General features: G+C 44.8%; 1 protein-coding gene across 10 annotated transcripts in view; it reads right to left on the bottom strand.

The window, feature by feature from the left end:
* WDFY4 (WDFY family member 4) overlaps positions 1–20,061 on the bottom strand; it is a 320,292-nt gene that overhangs the window by 148,078 nt on the left and 152,153 nt on the right. For all 10 annotated transcript variants that reach the window (XR_012133296.1, XM_073241220.1, XM_073241219.1 and 7 more), the window contains 3 exons: positions 17,519–17,640; positions 15,986–16,171; positions 14,691–14,827 (listed from right to left, as the gene is read on the bottom strand). Coding sequence is in view for 9 of the 10 variants with exons in the window: in XM_073241220.1 (XP_073097321.1) it covers positions 14,691–14,827; positions 15,986–16,171; positions 17,519–17,640 (445 nt within the window). In the remaining variant the exon portion in view is untranslated. The remainder of the gene's footprint in view (positions 1–14,690; positions 14,828–15,985; positions 16,172–17,518; positions 17,641–20,061) is intronic.

Genomic DNA, 20,061 nt, shown 5'->3' on the forward strand with positions numbered 1-20,061 from the left:
TCACTCCTCTGGGCAAAATTCTCTGCAGCTGGTCATTCTCCTCCCAGAGAAAAACAATCCCATGGTTGGGATTAATGAGACCCAACAGGGTCCATTGACACTTCCGGGTCTGCAACAGATGAGGGTCAGGAACTGGGAAGTTCTGCCCTCACCCCCAACACCACGTTTAAACCCATCAGAAATTCAGTATTTTCCTGGTTGTGAAACATTCAGTCAATAGATTACCTACACAGTTTTCTATTATGCCTTCTCCACCTAAGGTTGACACATCTACCTTTAAGCATAAGTCCTTAGGGAAGACTTGGTTTAGTTAGATGATAGAAGCAGTTAATGAGAAAACAACTGCTTTCCCTGTCTGTTGGCAAATCACGTATAATAATATCTGCATGTGCACCTACAAAACGTTAGCAGCCCGTTATGAAGAAGGAACATGTGCCCAGTGACAGAACGTCCTCATCATTGGCTGAGGGGTCTTTGCAGGAGCTTTGGAAGACTCAGGCCAGGAAACAGTCTTTCCTCAAAGTGCTCAGATAATTGCACTTTTCTCTGCTATGGAGATACAGCCCCTGGATTCTTAATGAATGTCAAGCAATACCACACTAACAATCATATTTCCAGCAACAATGACAAACAACTGGTGCTCAGAGTGGGTGAGGAGGGACCAGATCACCACAGTGCAATTCATCTCTTGTTAAATTCACTCAAATATTAATTTCTAACATGAAAGGTGCTTTCTAATTTGTCTTTTTTGAACAGTGATGTTTTTATTAAATTCAATCGTCATGAGTACATGGAGAATGACTACTTAAAAAAAAAAACACCACCACTCCAAGGTAGCAAAGGACAAAAGCTCTGGAACTGCAGGTTCCGGGCCTCCTCAAGGAAGCCACCCTCCCTCCTCTTTGCCTCCTTCTTGGTGTCAGAGCTTCCGTGAGGCTCAGATACATGGGAAGTGTCACCACGCTGCCCTCGCCTGAACTCAGCCTGCTCGCCTTGTGTTTCTGGCACTCTTGACCCCAGAGGTAAGGTTCCTGGAGATGTACACTTCCTCAGGAAGGGACAGGAGGTTAGGAATTTTGGGAAGGGGTTTGGATAAGAGATGAATGTGAGGCTCTACCACAGAGGTTTGCAACCCATGGAAACCTCTTCCCCTGAACGTGTACTGGGACTTGGGGTTGCTGTTATGGACTGAACTGTATCCCCCCAAAGCCCACATGTTGAAACCTTAACTCCTAGTACTTTAGAAGGTGACTGTATGTGGGTATAGGGCTTTTAAAGAAGTAATTAATTTAATGAAGCCCTTAGAGTTGGGCCTGCTCCAATGTTGGTCAATATCCTCGTGAGAAGAGGAGATAACAGGGATGCTCTCAGTGAGAAGACGGCTCTCTGCAAGGCCCCTTGGAAGAAACCAAACCTGCCAGCACCTCGATCATAGAATTCCAGCCTTCAGAACAGTGAGAAATAAATGTCTGTTGGTGAAGCCCCCAGTTTGTGGTGCTTTGTTACGGCAGTTCTGGAAAACAAATACTTCTTTCACTCTAAATAATGCCTCGCACTGAGGCAGCCTGGACCCTGCACCTGACATTCCAAAGAGAGGTAACAAACTGGGGCTGGAGGTTCTGGGGAGGAATCCTTCTTTGGGCTCTGAGGAGAGAGCATGTTGACCCAGACCACCCCATAGCTGCCCACCTCCAGAGCAGAACCCTAGGTGGCTACATGGGGACACACCAGGAGCTTCCTGAGGGCAGCCCTGACCACATCCCTGCCCCCAGGATGCTGCACACACCTGCTGCCCTCAGTTCTATTGGGGGTCACACTGGAAGGTACCAGTAGGTGCTCACCATTGGGCAGCATGTGGCCCACAGGAACCTAATCAGCACTAATCTTTCACCCTCTCTCAGGCCGGGCACTCATAGATATGGCTGTTGTGAGTGGAAATTAGCTGTGGTCATGGCAAGGATGGAGAAGGCTCAGCAGGCTTTCAGAAGGGGCAGTGCTCTCAAAGTACAGGAAAAGCAATTGGTCTGATGGAAGGGGAGGCTCTTCTGAGTGGAAAGAACAACATTTGCCTGAGGGTGGAGATGGGAGAAGACAGGGTGTGTTATGACAAAATATGGCAGTGGCCTGATTAGTGCAAAGCCTCTGTGCAAGCCTGTAGCAGGAGACAAACTTGGGGGCAAACAGTGAGGATCAGCAGCGTTGCACGGTGGCATAGGCCTGAGTCCTATCCTGGACATATGGGAACAGATGATGGATTTTGATCAGCGACGTGACATGGGCAGATCTCATCTTTAAAAACTCATAGTGTAGGTGGCCTGAAGGTGTGATGGGGCAGAGTAAGCTGCTGGGCAGGGACTGTCTGCTTTGTTCTCCATAGGACCCTGGTCTCAAACACTTCTACCTCTTGGCAGAAGCATAACTGATGGGTGGGGGATAAATGTATGAACTATCTTGCCTCCCACTCCACAGTGACAGCCAGAAAGCTAGGGAACAGTGTAGATGCTTGACTGTAAGTCTTTATAGACTCCATATTTATGATCTTAATCCCCTACAACTCATTTTCTTCTATTATTTTTCCTGATCTCATTTCTTTATCACATGCATCCTCATCTAAAAGTGCCATAAATCCTCTAGGGAGTGAGTCAGAATATAAATAAATATATGAAGTTAAGTTAAAGTGGATATGATATTCCAGTAATACCAAGCCAGCAGCTGACACACTGGGCAGAGGGTCGGAACTATTCTTACACCTGGAGGCCCTTCCATCACCACCAGTCTTCCATCACACTCTTCTGTCTCCTCCTCTTCCCCCTCCTTCTCCTCAAATATCAGATCTAACTTCTCCAGGAAGCCCTACGAAGGCCCCCTTTCTTCTGGGCACCTCTTGAGCCTTACACCTCTTGTTATATTGTAATTATTTCCCCACCTAGGAAGTGGGAATCTCAGATCCTGGCCTCTGCCTCTTCTTGTCAGCATCCCCTGGCTTTAGCCCAAAGGTCTTGGGTATGGTAGGAAGTCAGTGAATGTGTGTGGAGTACTGAAGGAGGTACAGCTCAGAGCATGGCTATTTAGTGGATGAGGGTGAGTGGAGGTATAGATTCAGATGCAGATGCAGCCAGGATATGGACATATTTCTGCTCCTTTAGAGAACTTGGAATGTACTTGATGAGTAGCTCTTGCCACCATCCTCCTAGACCAGCACCCCATTTGGTCTCTGCCCCATTTATACAGACCTCTCTCTGTTCTCAAAAATACAGACACTTTCCCACCCTCAAGACTTGGCACTTTCTTGGAGCTCTCATTCCCCAGATGTTGGATGGCTACACTTTCCTCTCAGCTTCCTTATCACTTCCAACCTATGGCAATCATGAGCAATGTCCAGCACATCACCTATTTCCTTCAGATTATATCACACTACCTAACATCTTCTCATCTGTTCCCTTTGCTTATGGTGTGTTTCCCCAAACTGACAGCAGACATCTCATCTGGGGCCCATTCAGTGGGAACCACAGAAGCCCACGAGTCTGGAACCACCTGCAGGAATTGATCCAACACGTGATTGCTCAGTTGAACTTTTGTTTTACTCAAGAACCTAGGCTCCTTCCTTTATCAGCCCTCATTTTACTGGTAGGTAAAGACTAGTAAAAAAAAACTAGCCCCCAAAGAGCCCTGAGCCTTACTCCAAGGCCAGCCAGGACCAGACTGCCCTGCTTTCCTCTGCTATCCTCACTGCCTCCTCCACACTCAGCCCCTCCGCCCTCTTTGCCAGACCAAAGAGTCAAGTTTGATCCACCCCCATCAATGACAACAAATAGAAAAAATGTTCAGAACTTCCTGTTCTGAGACTTTGAAAACCTTTCTTAATTAACCATTTCTCATAATAGATGGGTCCCAGGGTGAGAACGTGGCTGTAACTCACACGGCAGGCACCTGGCTCACACAGTTGGGAGCCTGGGGCCTAGCGGGTTGTGAATGGCAGGGGTGCCTCAGGAGGGCCCCACGCTGATTCTCCACTCCACAACCATCTGCCATTTTATCATTTATGTAGTTTGGGACACTTCTGTCTTGTGAACTCTAAAGCATTTTTGCATTGATGAATATATTTAAGTTCTAAATATTCAAACATAGGGAAGCAAGCAAATGAAAGTGTATTTCTCCCATCCATAAGTCACAATTTTTAAAAATTGAAAGCATTTCATGAATGATGATAACCTTCCCCTCAACCACAACGGCAGTTTCTGGAATGCAGGTATACCTCACGTTAGGAAATCCAAAATACAAAAATATGAGCAGTGAAATAGATTCCTAAGTATAATTAGCTTTTAAAATTAAGGCTGTCTTCAGTTTTCATAAGGATTCAACCCAGGATTTCTTCAAATTGCCAGGTTCCTAAGTTAATTTCAAATCTGTTTTAATTTACAAAATCTTGACTATATACATTTTTGTCAGAAACCCATCTACTATGATTCTTCCTAGATGTCATCTAACTAGAGAGATAAAAACCAGGCTGCAAGGATCTTTAAATATAGAGACTATGTGTTACTCATTTCTATATATTTTATCAAGTAATGCTATGTCTGTTTAATAAATTCACATGTTGCTGAATTGTATACAATGAAGTATTTATGCGCATTAAAATATTATGGGTTGAGCTGTAGACTTGGATCTCAAGTTACTTTGGGATATTCCTCAAAGAGAGGTATTATATATCACAAATTAACACAGTTAGCCTGATTCTGTAATAAAATAAAATACTATAGAAGAGAAAGGACAGAAAATCAGTCAGTAACTAGCAGGAGGAGGTGAAAAGATCAATTAACCTTTTCAGACTGGATCTTTCTGTTTGAGTAGAAGTCTTTGGAGAAGGAACTGAGGCCTCATCCCAAAGCCTTCTTAAAACATGATTTAGATTCTATGTGCCTTTCAGTGGGAAGTGATCATGACCTTACGTAGAGAAAACTACATAGATTTTTGGAGCCTGCGTGACCTCAGTGCCTGCTCTCTTGAAGAGGTTTCAAGCTATCACCTTGCTGCTAAAAGCAACCCAACTTTAAACCCATTTCTTCTGAAGGACCAAAAAGGTGCTCAAAGAGGTGACCCTGGGCTGCTCTCAGGTGGCAGAGCTCATGGTGGACTGCACTTTTGTGGAGCACAAGGATGGCGCCACCCCTTAGTGTCAGCTATAGACAAAGAAGTGTGTGACTCTCAGGAGGCAGTCCTACAAACCAGCCATAGGAGGAAGTGAGTAACTGTCAGGAGTGATCATTCATTTGTTGCATGACTTTGCATTCTTAATAAGTCATGATATAGTAGACCACATGTTAAGGCAAATTTTAAGAATAAACAGCTGAGGGGAAATTCTGGCAGAGAAAATTTTATATGCTCGCTGGGTTAGGTACTTGCTACCTGTTAGAAGGTCACCATGACCCGATTTTAGCAGCCAGATCCTTTGCCCAGTCTCCAGAATCTCTGCTAGCCTCACTTCCATCCTTTGCATGCATTAGAAAGAGGAGTCACCCCTGGACAGACAGATGAGAACAAGGTGCCCTTCTTCCGGTGGATACAGACCACACCATAGCTCATAGCTTGCTAGCAGAGCTTGGAGAGAAGTCAGAACCTGCCCCCAGAACTGCCCATCTCCACGTGGAACCCTGGCCCTGTGTACATCAGTCCAGTCGGCTTCATGTCCACCACCAATCACCATGCAATGATGTTTGCCAGTCATCTGTCCCAGGAGACCAACCTCTCTCTGCCTGGACTGTGAAGATGTCTGCACCCCCAGGGATGAGTGGAGAGTGGTTCAGTGGGCTCTACCCATGGCCAAGCACTGACATCGGCCCTTTCAAGAGGACAAGGGACAGTCTTCCTTAGGCCACTGTGTTCTCTCTGCATTTATTTGAGATCCTGTTCACACAAAACTGAGGCCTGGATCTAGCACCACCCAAATCTGTCACTGGAAAAAATCATCCAAGAAGTAATGAAGGAGAGTCAAGGTCACGAAGAGAGCCTTGTCCTGCTCACTGAACAAGTGACATGAGCTGGATGATCAAACGGCCCAATGTCCTCCTGCGAGAAGAGGTGGCAGCAGGCATCACGTCCACTGAGCTCTCACAATAAACTGTGAGCTTTAGTAAAAATGGGCATTCTAGGATTTGATCAGGACCATTTAAAGAATGAAAATGTGGGGTTTTGGGGCATGGTGGCACCTGTCTTGGGAGCATCCTTTCCAGCAAGTCTGGGGACTCTGTGATGTTTTAGAAGGGTCCTCACCTAATAAGGTTACTGTATTCAACACATCATGCTCATTCCAGTTATAATACTTCATCAGAAACCAAGGGGCTGCCCTAAAATAATAGAAAATGTGAACTTAGAACCAAAGATGGCCAGACCACAAGTTTGATCTGTGCAGCTTCTCACTTCCTGTGTACATAGGGGCATGTGTGTCATCTGCTCTCAGCAAGTCATCGATTATATTCCCTGAATCTAACCTGACAGAAAGCATGTGTTAAAAGATTTAACCTAACATGCCATTAAAAGGCAAACTCAGCTAGAGAATTTAAGTTACAGAACGTTTTCAGAAAAAAAAAAAATCAGGGGTGGACACAAACATAAACACACATGTGAAATAACATGATCAGCTAAGAACAAACGCATGGTAGCAAATATATATACTGAACACTCTGGGTTGTATAATACCACAACCTCACAGTGATTTCAACACTGAACACCAGAATGGCAACTTTGATATATACCATTAATAGCAAAATATCTGCTTTTGTTGAAGAAAAAAACAAAAACTGTGTTGCTCTAAGCAGTTTTGAAATGAATATCTGATTCAAAACTTCCCCTGTGCACATAATTGCATGCTAATTTACATTTTAATTACTTCCTACAAAATCAAAAGCATTTGTTGACAGTAGAACATAATGTCAGCCTCACAGCATACTGTTGGTGGATGCTTAATGAACTTAATTAGATAATTAGTGGTGTTAATTATCCTTCTACTATGAAGATAAAGATGTCTCACAAATGATGCACTTTGTGAAGCAACATCATTAAAGGTATCAGTGTTTGCTTTGTTCATTTACTTCTGCTTTTCAAACTCCTGTAAAAAGGACTTGTGATAGACAAGTTATATTTAAGATTGCCTTCAAAAGGAAAAAAAGCCAGTGTCTCCATCAGCCTGTCATTGTCCTTCCCCGTCCTGCTAACCTTGAGCAGGGAATGCTGCTGCCTCTCAGATCCTCTGCTGTCAGGACCTACTGTCTGTGTGCGGGGTATCATTCAGACCAGCTCTTTCCTACTCACTTTTCATTGCTGCAATGAGTGAGTTCTAACATGAATTGTTTGAAGAATGGGGTGTGTGTGTGTGTGTGTGTGTGTGTGTGTGTGTGTGTGTGTGAAGAGAAGAGAGGAAATGAATCAGGGCACCCTGGTTGAGTGCCTAGACCACAGGAAGTAAACCTAAAGGGCTAATTGTCACACACATGCACTTGGCCTGGCTGCATTTCCACAACCCTCCAGTGCTGTGTCCCCACCTCCATCATTAGGATGCCTCGCAGCTATGGGACAGTCCATTCTGGATGTGGTGTTGGAACACAGCTGCCAGCAAGACCAATGGCTGTGACACATGCCGCATAAACTTTACTTTCCATTGAAGTGAAAAAGGAAACCACAGAGGTTAAAGAAATAAGATAAAGGACATTATCATTTTTCTCTTTCTTGCCCCCAAATACCACTACAACTAGAACATAACAGAAGTCCTTTCTAGAAATAATCCTAGTCCAGACACCCTGTGAAGAGCTCGAAGCCCAGCCTGGGGAGATGACATTACTTTGAGGGTCAGTTATCTCAGGAAAAGCATCAGGAGAAAATAAGCCATTGGCAGCCTTGCCCACAGCAATTTAAAATTAAAAACAAAAAACAAGATTCCATTTAGCAGAAAGTCTTAGGAAGAGTGTTCGCATCAGTACAGCAATTTACACCTTTCAAAGTCTTTTTTTTTTCATACTTTCATTTGTTTGTGAGTGGTTTTATTCCTCTAACAGATAGTCCCACTTAATTACTTGCTCACAAGACTTTTCCCATTGCAGAATACAACTGGGTTTTCCACAACAGAGTGCTGTGATTTCTCATTAAGTCTGTGATAAGGAGGATAGGCAATAATACTATGAAATACTGAGAAACCTTTCATAGGGGGTAACCACCTTTACCATGGTGAGCATTTTGTAATGTATATAATTGTTGAATCACTATTTGTACCTCTGAAACCAATATAACATTATGTATCAACTGTGCTTAAAACAAATAATGCTTAAAATACTTTTTTTAAAAGCCCAGGATTTCAGGTTTTCTGAATCACTCTCCTCTTTACTATGGTTTTTCAATGGTTTTGTCCCTCTGGGTCACCCCTCTCTTGCCTTGCTGACCTAGGCTGCCTTTCTGCCCTCCTGCCAAGCCAGTGAGACTGTATGACCAGGTTCTCACATCTCTCCAGGTCCTCTTATCTCTTCAAATTTTAGAAGTCCTTGCATGTCTTAATTTTCCCCCAAGTTTAGGCCACCTGCTTCCCAACATCTCTCTTAAAGCCATATTCATCTCCTGGGAAATTCTATTCTCTCTTGTCCACAAATACCATGCTGAATTTACAACAAGTTTAAGTAAAAATAGTCTGTGTGACAACCTTTTGAATTTCAGATTTTTAAAAATTCCTACAACCTGTTTAAGATTTTTGGCTTTAACTCTTTTACAGAAGATCATCTCTGGAAATTCCAATCTCTATTTTCAGTCGCATTTTGACGTCCTCAGCTATTAGTCTCAACTCTGTCTACAACTTACTTCCCCTTCCTTTCTATTTTCAAAAATCTCCTCTCAGCCCTGGGGCTCTCCTGACTCGTGGGCTTTTTTCCCCAGTGACCAAAATCCAAGGCTTTCCCCCTAAGTGCCGTTCACCCCAGAAGGCCCAAGTCCTGCACCGGAAAGTGCCGTTTCCTGGTCTGGCCACGCTCTCCCTCCTGAACCAGGCGGGAGGTTCGCTGCGCCTCCTGGTGCGATGCGATGCCTTCAGCCTCAGCAAGAGGGAAAGCGTCCAGCAGCAGGAGACGAATGCAAAGCTGCTGGGAAGTTCCCAGAACTGCTTGATCACTCCCACCGTGACTGCTAACGCCTCCCAGTTCTGCACACTTACTTCCTTTTCTGCAATTTGTATCTGGGTCTCATGATTTCTTTAAAGAGAAAATAAGTGTACAGAAACATTTACCCATGAAATGATACAATGTCTGGGATGTTGCTTCAAAATTATGCCATTCCAAGGGGGAAAGTGGGTAGTGATAGAGATGAAATAAGATTGGCCATGAGTTGAGACTGTGGAAGTTAAATGATGGATAGACACAGGGGGATTCATTTCATTATCTTCTTTACTTCTATCTATGGTTCAAAATTTCCATGATGATTTTTTTCCCCACAATGATTTTTTAAAGAGTAAAAGAGGGTAAAGTGCTTAGAGTAGAGGACCAAAAATATCATTTCCCTTGCCAGGGACCTGAGTCAGGGTTGCCCTTAATATAGCTGTTATTCAGTTGCCAGTCTCAGTCAGCGTCTCATCTCCACCAAGGGCAGAGTGGCTCTGTGGCTGGGGGTGGGTGACAGTAGGCCTGAGCACACACTCAGGGAACGGTGGATGGTAAGACCACAGCCACCCTGAGCACAGGAGTTCAGCATCTGAGCTCTTCAAGGCCCCCAGATGTGGGCACTGATAATCTTACGGGAGGCTCTGGTGTGTGGGGGGGGCCAGGGCTTCTCACTGGACGGCCTTTAAAGGACTTCAGAGGCCTTGGAGCAAATGTCTAGTGTCTTTGTGTTCTTGCCAGGGCAGACAGAATTCTTGCAAAATGCCTGTCTTTGGCATTTCAGAAGCTCCAGTGTGTCACCTTCTGGCTTCTGGTGGCTTCTCCTCACCTTCTATTACTTCTCATACAACCCTGGCTTCCCTACATGGGACATTTCAACTGTAAAAACAGCAACTGGAAGCGTGTCCAGCTATCTCCACAGGCCTCAAAACAAGGCAGACCCTAGGCATAGCCCTGCTCTATGGGACCTTGCTCCTCTGTAAGCCCCATTTGCTGGGAGGCTGGTGTGTGGGTCTCTCTCCTCAGGTAGGGTTCTTCTGGCCCCTGCATGGGACAGCCATCCATACAGGTACGGTTGATCCCAGGAGGAAAGTGGGATGAAAACCATCATGCTCTGCTGAACAAGACACAAGTCAGGTGATTGTGCCCAGCCAGAGGGCTCCTTCCCTTCATGGGCTAGAAGTGGCCCTGCATCCTCAATTCCCTTCCTCTGATCTTTTCCTCCCCATTCTCTGCAGAGACAACAGAACCATCAGAATCAAACACCTCTCACCGTCCCACACCAGTGGCCCTCTCTTCTCACAGCCAGAGCCAGGGCCTCTGTCCCTGATGGCCTTCTTGTTTGCTCATCCCAGCCTTCATTAAACAGTATCCTCTCATGTGTTCTTTGACTTCCTCTGCTCCAGCCTCCACTGCTGCCCCCATCATGTCCCACCTGAATGATGCCACTGCCCCCAGCTTGGCCCCATATCAGGGGCGTTAACCTCCAGTCTAACAAACAGAAACAAGCCAAACCCTTACTGCTTACACCTGCAGGCATGTCTAACACAGGCCATGGTGCCATCCAGACCTGGCCTCTGTACCCATCCTGCCACCTGCAGTGCTCACACTGTCCTCCCACTCACAGGCCCTGAACCCTCTCATCCTCATGGCCACATCCCACCCAGCCCCCAGCTCCTGTGCCTATGCACCTATTTTCTGTTTGCTAATGCTAAAAAAAAAAGCGGATGACATAGCATGCATTTTGGAATAATTTTGGATTAACGGAAAAGCTATGAAGATAGTACAGAGGGTTCCCGTGAACTCCTCATTTTGAAGTGTTAACTTTATACATTGCCATGGTGTGTCTGTCAGAACTAGGAAACCAACATTGGTGGTTGGTATTTTTTCAACTTGCTTTTAAACAAGAAAGTCTGCGCCTGAGCAGGTGAGCTAGGAAGAGGAATGGCTGGCTGGAGTGTACCTCATGGATTTCACTAAGCTGAGGGTGCACATGATGAAGTGGCTTCCCGGACGCCTCAGTCGGCCTTTGGTGGCCTCAAGAGAACATGAGTTCCCAACCTCTGTCTAGCAGACTGACACCCACTGCCTTCCCCTGGGTAGAGACAGCGACTTCACAGTTTGGTTCCAGAAGGGCCTGTGCTGGGAGTCAGGGGAAGAAAAGGAAGAAGTAACATTTATCCTATCAGCCTTGCCTCCAAGTTCAGCTCACCTACCACAGAGAAAGCATTTTCTACTGCAAATGAAGATAGGTAATCGGCATTAGGACTTGTACATTGTATGTCTCACTCCAAGGAACAATTTATCAGTGCTAGAGAGCTGTCAGTGCTGACATGATAAGGAGTAACACCGAATGAATAATGTTTCCTCCAAAACCAACTCCTTTAATTACAAGCCTCTTCTTTCCAGAAGAGAGACAGAAGATGTAGAAACACCAATTTCATGCACTTGTGCCTGAATAATGTCTCCATGCTGCTTTTTCCAGATGGCGACCTTCTCACTGGAGGGACTAATGATGTGGGCATATTTAGGGAAAAACCAATAATGGAGTCTTTAACCTTCAACGACAAAAAGCGTGTTGTACAAAATGTTCCTTGGGATACATTAGAAAATATCAATTACATTGCTCACTGAGGTGTAATCAGCTGTAATAATCAAAATTAATTTTTAAAAATAATTAAACAGACCCCAGGGCAAATAGTTGATGATCTTATCCTATGACATCACAGTGTACATATGTACCTGAGAGGTTGTGCCTTCTGTTAGCAACAAAGGCATCTCACAAGGATGAGTGATGGATGCTGGGTTTGAAGGCTGGGGAGTTTCTTCCCAGCAAAAGGAGGGGGCGCGTTTTACTCCCTCGCTGCAGCAGTTCCATACGCATTTTTTAAGGACCTCCAGGGCACCAGGCATTATGCCCAGCCCCAACGGAGTTCCTGGCCCAGAATGTTCTACAGCAAAGATGCAGTTTATTTTAAAAATAAAAACATAGTCCACTTTGTTTCAAAAACTGTTTGTCTTTAAAATGTCCACGGATATTATAAGCTGTAGTAAGGACAAATAAATCAGGTTGAAGGTAAAATAGGGCTCAAAGAAGAAGGAAGAAGCCTGGGAGAGGGGTGTATGTATCTGCATGCATGCATGTGTACATGTGTTATGCAGAAATGTATCCCCCTAGCTGTGTGCAGTCTCAAGAGTTGGGCCATGCTTATCTCTCCAAGCTCCTGAGAGCCCAGATCAAAGAGGAAAATGTCGCAATGACAGAAGTCCTGCTGTTCACGAGTTGCTGTAGAAAAGCCCAGTTCTTCCTGGTGCTAAGAGCCACAGGAGACGTTCTCCCCATGGTTGCCCTCTCCCCGCTTTAGTCCAGCTTTTTCTGGACTGGGACACCCCAGCACACACCTGCCTTGGGGCCTTTGGTTACCTGACGGTCCTCTATGCTTGACCACTGTTTCCCAGAGAGACACAGGGAGCATGTCTTTCATTATTTTTCTTACTAAAACAGAGAGGACTCTGACCACTTCTATCTGAACAGCCCACCATCCCTCTCACCACTTACCCAGCCTGATTTTTCCTTGTGGCAATTAGCACCTGCAACATTTCCAAATTTCTTTACCTGTTTATTATCTACCTTCAACCCCTTCAATGCAGTCTCCATGAAAGCAGAGAATACCTAAGTTTTTCTCTATTCTATAACCTCAGTGCTTAGAGCAGGGTACACAGTAACCACTTATAAAACATTTGTGGAGCAAATGAATGAATGAATGAGAAATTGATATGGAAGACATGTTCAGCAGCCTGCCTTCACCACAGACAGAGCTAGTTTCAAACATTCTTTCTTCCAGATCTCTCAGTGTGAACCAAGAACAAACTTGTAAACCCACATGGCACCAACATTATAGTCTACTCAAGCTTCTTTCCCATGAGCCATTTTGCACCCAGTCTCTTCAGGACTCAGAGATGGCTGAGCTGTGACAATGACAGTGACCTGGGAGGGGGAAGGCTTTGGAAAGAGGCAGCATCAATAGCCTGCAAGAGTTCCCATAAAACGCATGTCCCTGACCAGCATTCCAGAGTGCCTTCCCTAGCTCCCCAGCTGGACTGACCTGACTGCCTGCTGACAGTGCTAACTTGGTCAAGGAGTAGAAGGTCCAGGGTGAAGCCAAAGGAAGAGGGGCTGGAACCTTCCTGCCACTAAATGACATTGGTCAGGAGAAAGTGCTTGAGCACAAGGTGGGGATGCCCCAGCTTCCGGAGCTCAATGCAGCTATATCACATGTGAGATGGTCTTCCCTTTGTCAGGGAGTCCACAAGTAAAATGGAATTTTTAAAACTGTCTTCTCTTTATAAAGCTTCCACATATTTTAGTGTAAACAGAGCATGCACATTCCCAGTTGTAAGTTCAAGAATCAAGGCTCCAAGAAGTTACAGAATTTCCAAGGTCATGCTCAGCAGCACAGAGATGGGAGAGCCTATCTTCACTCCGCCACTTCCTTGACTATATTTAAGAATCAGTTCCCACATCTGTACACTGGAGCTAATAATAGCTGTGTGGTGCAGCTGTTATGAAATCTGAGTTATTTACTCACTCAGTCAGCCAGTGAGTCTGTCGACAAACTTACTGAGCAGCGTTTTCTACAAGCCCATGCACTGAGGACACAGCCTATTCTCAGTTCGGAACACCAGGTGGCCAGCCAGCCCAGTCAAGCTCATTTCCTATCTTCCCTTCTTTGCCTGGGTTCTTTCTCCACATGTCCTAAAACCTACTATTTCTGAATTTGGAAAGAAGAAAATCTCCTTCTCCCAGTTGCCTGAACAGTTGAAGGCAGCCCGTCACTCCTCTCTTCTCTCAGACTTCTGATGACGGTGTCCCCCCATCAGTCACTGACCACAGTGGACAACAGACTCATGGGGGACAGGAGGGCTCAGACCAAGCAGGTATGTGAGTAAATGGGCCCTTCTGACGATGCCGGCCAAGGCTCCAGACATTGTGGAACATAGACACTCTCATACCTCCACCCTTGCTGTGCTCCAAACTCCTTACCACAGCATCCACGATCACAAAAAAACTGTCAGTGCCACTGAATTTTAGGAGGCTGTGTTATACATCTTAGGAGAAATGGATTAGAGAAGGCTCATGGCCCCGCTCCAGTCAGGAGGACCCACTGCCGCATGTCTGAGCATAGCATCCATGTTTCTGTCCCCACTCGCTAAGCCCACACACTCAGCTCCTACTAAACTATGGGCTAGTGCTCTCTCAGCACACCTGACTGAGAAAGAGAATGGGAACAAAGATCCATCCGGTTCTTAAGGCCATAAGGAACACATGCTCTTGGTGCTCAAGGGGAGCCCATTTTCACTTAAGTTAAAGCTAGCCTAAGAGCTGGCTGCCCTAGATGCAGCCCCATCAGGGAAGCCATATGCATACCCTTAAACACTCAGAAGAATATGGAATTGAATGGCATCTAGTGACCACAGAAAAAAGAAAGACAGGACTTACAGGGTCTGAAGCAAATGTTGATGCTTCTCTAAGGAAAGGGGAGGTAGGGAGTCTTGGCTCACCTGCGTCTTGAACTCAGGGTCCTTGACCTGTCGCCCAGGCATCAGCCTCATGGCTGAGGATAAGCTTTCACTCCACAAAGCAACTTTATTTTGGTGTCCGACATTTGAGCGATTGGCCAGCAACTTCTTCTCAGATGCTGGGGACAGGGAAACAAAGACTGTCAGAGGTGAAGTTGAGAAGGAGAGCACACACTATTTCTACAGCTGGCTTGGCTTTCAAAGGGCCAGCCAGTGCACAAGTCCTGTGTGCCTGCCTCCACAGGAAACAGCCCAAGCTTGGCAACTTCTGACCCGGCTTAGACTTCTAGCTCCACAGCTCATTGACTTGCAGTGAGATGTTGGACAAGCTAGCTAAAGTTCCTGAGCCTCAGTGTTCTAGTCCTATAAAATGGGAATAAAGTGTCTAATCTCATTGTGATATCATGAAGAATAATTAAAATTATGTGTTTTAAACACAGGCATTGGAATATAGAAATTTTTCAGTATTTGGTTGTTGACAAAAAGAGAGCCACTTGTAAGTTTTAAGGTCCATCTCATTTTATTTCACTCTAAGTACATGGGTGTATATGTCCTATTTTACTGAACTTTTCCCTGACATGGAATCTGACATTTGACTTTAAATTATACTTGTATGCACATAGATAGGTACATGCATATTTGCCGGGGCTAATTTGGAAAACTCATGAAATAAAGGTTCTATACCACTAGGCCAACTGAGATTATATACATGGAAATAACTAACTCTTGAATTACTATGAATTTTGCAAATGCTGGAAGACTTAAAAGAAACTACGTGAGCCTTTATTTAAGAGGAATGACCTCCTTAAAAACAAAATTAAAACATCATTCTTAGTACTGACTAATATGAGGGTGAAAATGTTAAGTCACTGATAGAATGCAATGAACATTAATACCTTTGGGATGAACACTTTCACTTGGAATATGCATGACTCGGTGTAAGGTTTCAGAGCTGGTAGCTGAACATCAGGCTAGGACATAGCCTAAGCTCCAGAGACAAGGCTAGAGCTCTGATGTGGTGTCCCCTCCCTCTAAGCGATTATTAGAATCTGCTAAGTTGCTTGGCACTTCTGGCTTTCCTTTCACCCAAGATGAAAGCAGTACTCATTCTCATGAGGTTTCAGTAATGTGAATCCCACCCACCAAAGGGATGAGAGAGAAGGTCTGGGTGGTAAAAGCTCTGGTTAGAAAAGGCTCTGGGCCCTGAGTGGAACCTTGAGGAGTCTGGGTCTATGAGAACCAGAAGTTTTGTTCCCTGGAGCTAAGTGGATAGAGACCTAGGTAGTGCTGCCAAGCCTTGAGCATTGTCTCCTCCCAGAGTGGGGTAACCTCTTCAATCTTCACTTCACTCTCTCCAGGTTTCACAGAGAGATCAATCTTGAAGGTGTCCTCCAGCTCCTTCCGCCTCTGTGCCATAAGCTGCTGCCAGAGAGTCCGTACTGTCTTTTGAATGTTGTGCTGGACTAACAAAGAGAGCACATCACATAATCAGATTTTTGGGAGAAACCTTAGTGCTTCTCCCAGAGGGGCCAGGACATGGTGTATCATGGCTGCTTGTACTGCACATCCTTCTTTAATATAACCCCAGCTCGGCAATCTCCAGCCAGAAAGTAATTAGTATATAGAGCCACAGCACCAATGACAACACTACCAACATTCATGTGAGCTGGGCTATCCTCCAGCTCTAACTGCCCACCACCAAGTCCTGCCTGCCTCATATGCCCAGAGCTGGGAAACATGATGGATGGGCTCAGGGAGCCTCTCCCCCGCCCCCAATTCTGTTAGATACCAAACAGAAATACCTATGTGAGCTCTAGGTAACCAAATAGCTCCCCGAAAACAGCTCCTTCCCACCTCACCTTATGTAGGCCCCTCAGAGGAATGGACACCAAACCCAAAACTATAACCAGAGGCCAGTACCCAAGCCATTCTTCTTTTACGGCACTGAATTTGCCCTGATATGGAACAACCTACTAAATTAATTCTACCTGTTATGCCCCACAACTATAATACCCTGAACTATGCCTAAATTCCCTTGGACCTTGGACCACTGAGTACTCCTCTGATACCAGCCTCTATAGTCCGTTTTTCTCACTCAAGGGGAATAAACATTGTTCAGTCTACTCAACTAGCCAAACCCAAAATACAAATGTTCATGTTGTAATTAACACTGTGTCAGAGCAAATTTAAACTCACAAGATTTTTAAGCACTGGCTTAAAAATGATTATACATGACCAGAAACAAAGGCCCTTATGCCTACTCTCTGTTACCTCAAAATATCACAAGGTAAGTGGCACAGTCAACAAACCAAAGGGTGCAAGATTCTACCACTGATGAAGTTTCCTAGATCAAGAGAGAGCAATCTCTTGAACACATGAATAGGCTGCTTTTTTCTTTTCTTTTCTTTTTTTAACAGATTTCCAATCCAAAAATCAGATGGAACCTTGTTCCCATTCTTTACCTTGACTTGATAAAAGCAAATCCAAGAATATACTCCATCAAGCTAGAAATCTCATAGAAGAAATGAGTTTATTTACTCCATGGCCATTTTCTAGAGAAGAAAGCTGAGAGATAGCTAAGTAGTGGCTCAGAGTAGGTGAATAACAAGCCAGTTTCCAGGTCTAGTGGTCTAAAGGAGAATTCAAGGACCACCTGAGAAATGAAACCCACTTACAGTGGGGTTCTCTGGAATTTTAGGAAGTCTGCCAAGTTCTTAGTCTAATCAAGCCCCACAGAGATGAAAAATGCAATCCTGACAGTTACCGCTCTCCAGCTCTTCTCCCCAAAATGAATAACAAATAAAATGTACCATCACTCAAACTTGGGAAGTCTTCCCCACTTTTTTCTCTCACTTCTTCATTTGGAGAAAGAAAGACTTGATGATAAGGAGTCATTCTAGGCTTGGGTTCCAATCCAAATCCTTCTGGATAACTAGGAAACAGGAGATTTTTCATTATAAACTTGAGTTTCTTTGAGAGAATTCCATTGTTCTTTATTATAGATAAATAGCCTCCAAACTCAGTACACAGTAATATGGAAAAAGTTGACAAATGAAGTTAAAGCAAACAACTCATGACAACTTCCACAACAAAGATTATACAATAGCATCCTAGAAAATAGGAAAACACCTTTTTTTTTAATTCCCATCTTATTAAACCCACTCTATGCATCCAGCAAGTCCCCTGCACCCTCTCCTGGTTTCTCAACCATCAAAACCGGCCATTTATTTTTGTAGACTCCCATTGAACTCTGCTTTTGTTTAGCACAGATCCCAGCCCTTCTGGAAGGGACCTGGGCCAGCTTCATGAACCTGTGACCCATGCAGCTGCATAGGGTCTGCATTCAGAAGGTGAAATGCTTGGGCTCTGCTATCACTGGCTGGAAAGTTTTAGTAGTTTCTGAACAAGGGCCCTGCATGTGCATCTTGCTGGGGCCCCACACACCATGTAGCTCGTTCTTGGTGGGCACAGTGGTGTTTATATTAGACTCCCCATGAGCTGTATGCTCTGGGGCTCTTAGTCATGTTCATGTACACATGCCCCCTTCTCTGGGTCCCGTCTGCTAACCAAGAAAAGTAGACACTCAATATGTGGTTGTGTATTGAACTGAAAATAACAAACAAGGATATGAAAAAACACCAGCATATGAGAATGTCCATTCCTGAAATTTCTAGAATAAAGTCCCTATGGGTTTGGAGACCTTTCTGCTAAAAAGAGGGATACGAGGAGTGTGATTTCATGAAGCATGAAAAATCCATTAGCATTCTGCTCTTCTTATCTTTACTTCCAGTAAGGATGGGCCTAATTCTTAAAATACAGAAAAGAAAGAAGAACCTCCCAATTTAATCCACCAAAAATGGATTTTTTTATTTCAAATAAATAAAAAGGCAAGTGCCTCCCCTGGGCTAGGGCTGTTTTCCTGTGCTTCCCAGGGAGTTTTAAGACAAATAAACTCTAGTGTTCAATAGTCAACTTGACAGGATTTGGGGGACATTTTCTCAAGTAATAAAACATAATTTAGACTGTGATGAAGACAATTCAGAACAAGGACAAGAAGAAGGTGTAATATCCCATTGTCCTCTTTTCCTCCACACTAAATATGGCTCATTATTACCATGTCATATTCATAGATAGTGTGACTACAAGGCCATGGTGATACATCCTGTATATATACTGCCACAGAGAAAAAGAGAAAGTGTGCATACACAGAGAAATTGAATGTATTTTTAAACTTTGGACTTCAAGAAAAGGATTTAAATATTTAATCTCTTTTCATTACTATTCTTACACAAGTGTGCTTATGGATGTTACCTTATGTCATAAACTGTGTGTATACATTTTTTTTGCACAAAAACCATTCCTAGAGGGGTGGAGCCAAGATGGTGCCAGGAGTAGAGCAGCGGAAATCTCCTCCCAAACCACATATATTTATGCAAATATAACAAAGATAACTCTTCCTAGAATAGAGACCAGTGGACACAGGACAACATCCAGACCACATCCACACCTGTGAGAACCCAGTGCCTTGCAAAGGGGATAAGATACAAGCTCCAGCCCGGCAGGACCTGAGCGCCCCTCACCCCAGCTCCCGGCAGGAGGAGAGGAGTCGGAGCAGGGAGGAGTCAGAGCGAGGAGGGAGAGGGAGCCCAGAACTGCTAAACACCCAGCCCCAGCCATCTGGACCAGAGCGCAGACACAGTGCATGCGTGGGGTCCTGGATACTAGGGAAACAGGGCAGCAAGACCTGTGAGCGGGTCCCTGAGGCCGGTACCTGGGGACAAAGAAAAGTGAGCATCTTTTTTTTTTTTTTAGTTATTTATTTAATTGTTTTTTCTTTTATGTGAGTGCTTTTTGGAAGTCTTAAAGGGACAGGGACTGCAAAACTGGACAGAAACGTCCTCGGACACTTAGTCCAGCAGCAGGGAATCTGGTGATCTCTGGGCACTCTAACCCCCTGGGCAGCAGTGAGCACGGAGGCCCCTAACAGAGATAAATAGCCTCCTGGTCGCTCCCCCTCCAACGCAGCTCCACCATATCGGAGCAGCAGCCCGAGGCAAGCCACACCTACAGCAACAGCGGAGATAAACTCCATAGCAGCAGGGAAGGAATCAGAAGCCCTGTCTGTGCACAGCTGCGCAGCACAAGCCACTAGAAGTCACTGTTCTCCCAGGAGAGGAAGGCCACAAACCAACAAGAAGGAAAGTTCTTCCAGCTGTCACTTGTGCCAGCTCTGCAAACTATCTCTATCACCATGAAAAGACAAAATTAAAGGCAGACAAAGATCACAGAGTCAACACCTGAGAAGGAGACAGACCTAACCAGTCTTTCTGAAAAAGAATTCAAAATAAAAATC

Source organism: Manis javanica, chromosome 7, assembly GCF_040802235.1.
Source record: "Manis javanica isolate MJ-LG chromosome 7, MJ_LKY, whole genome shotgun sequence".
NCBI lineage: Eukaryota > Metazoa > Chordata > Mammalia > Pholidota > Manidae > Manis > Manis javanica.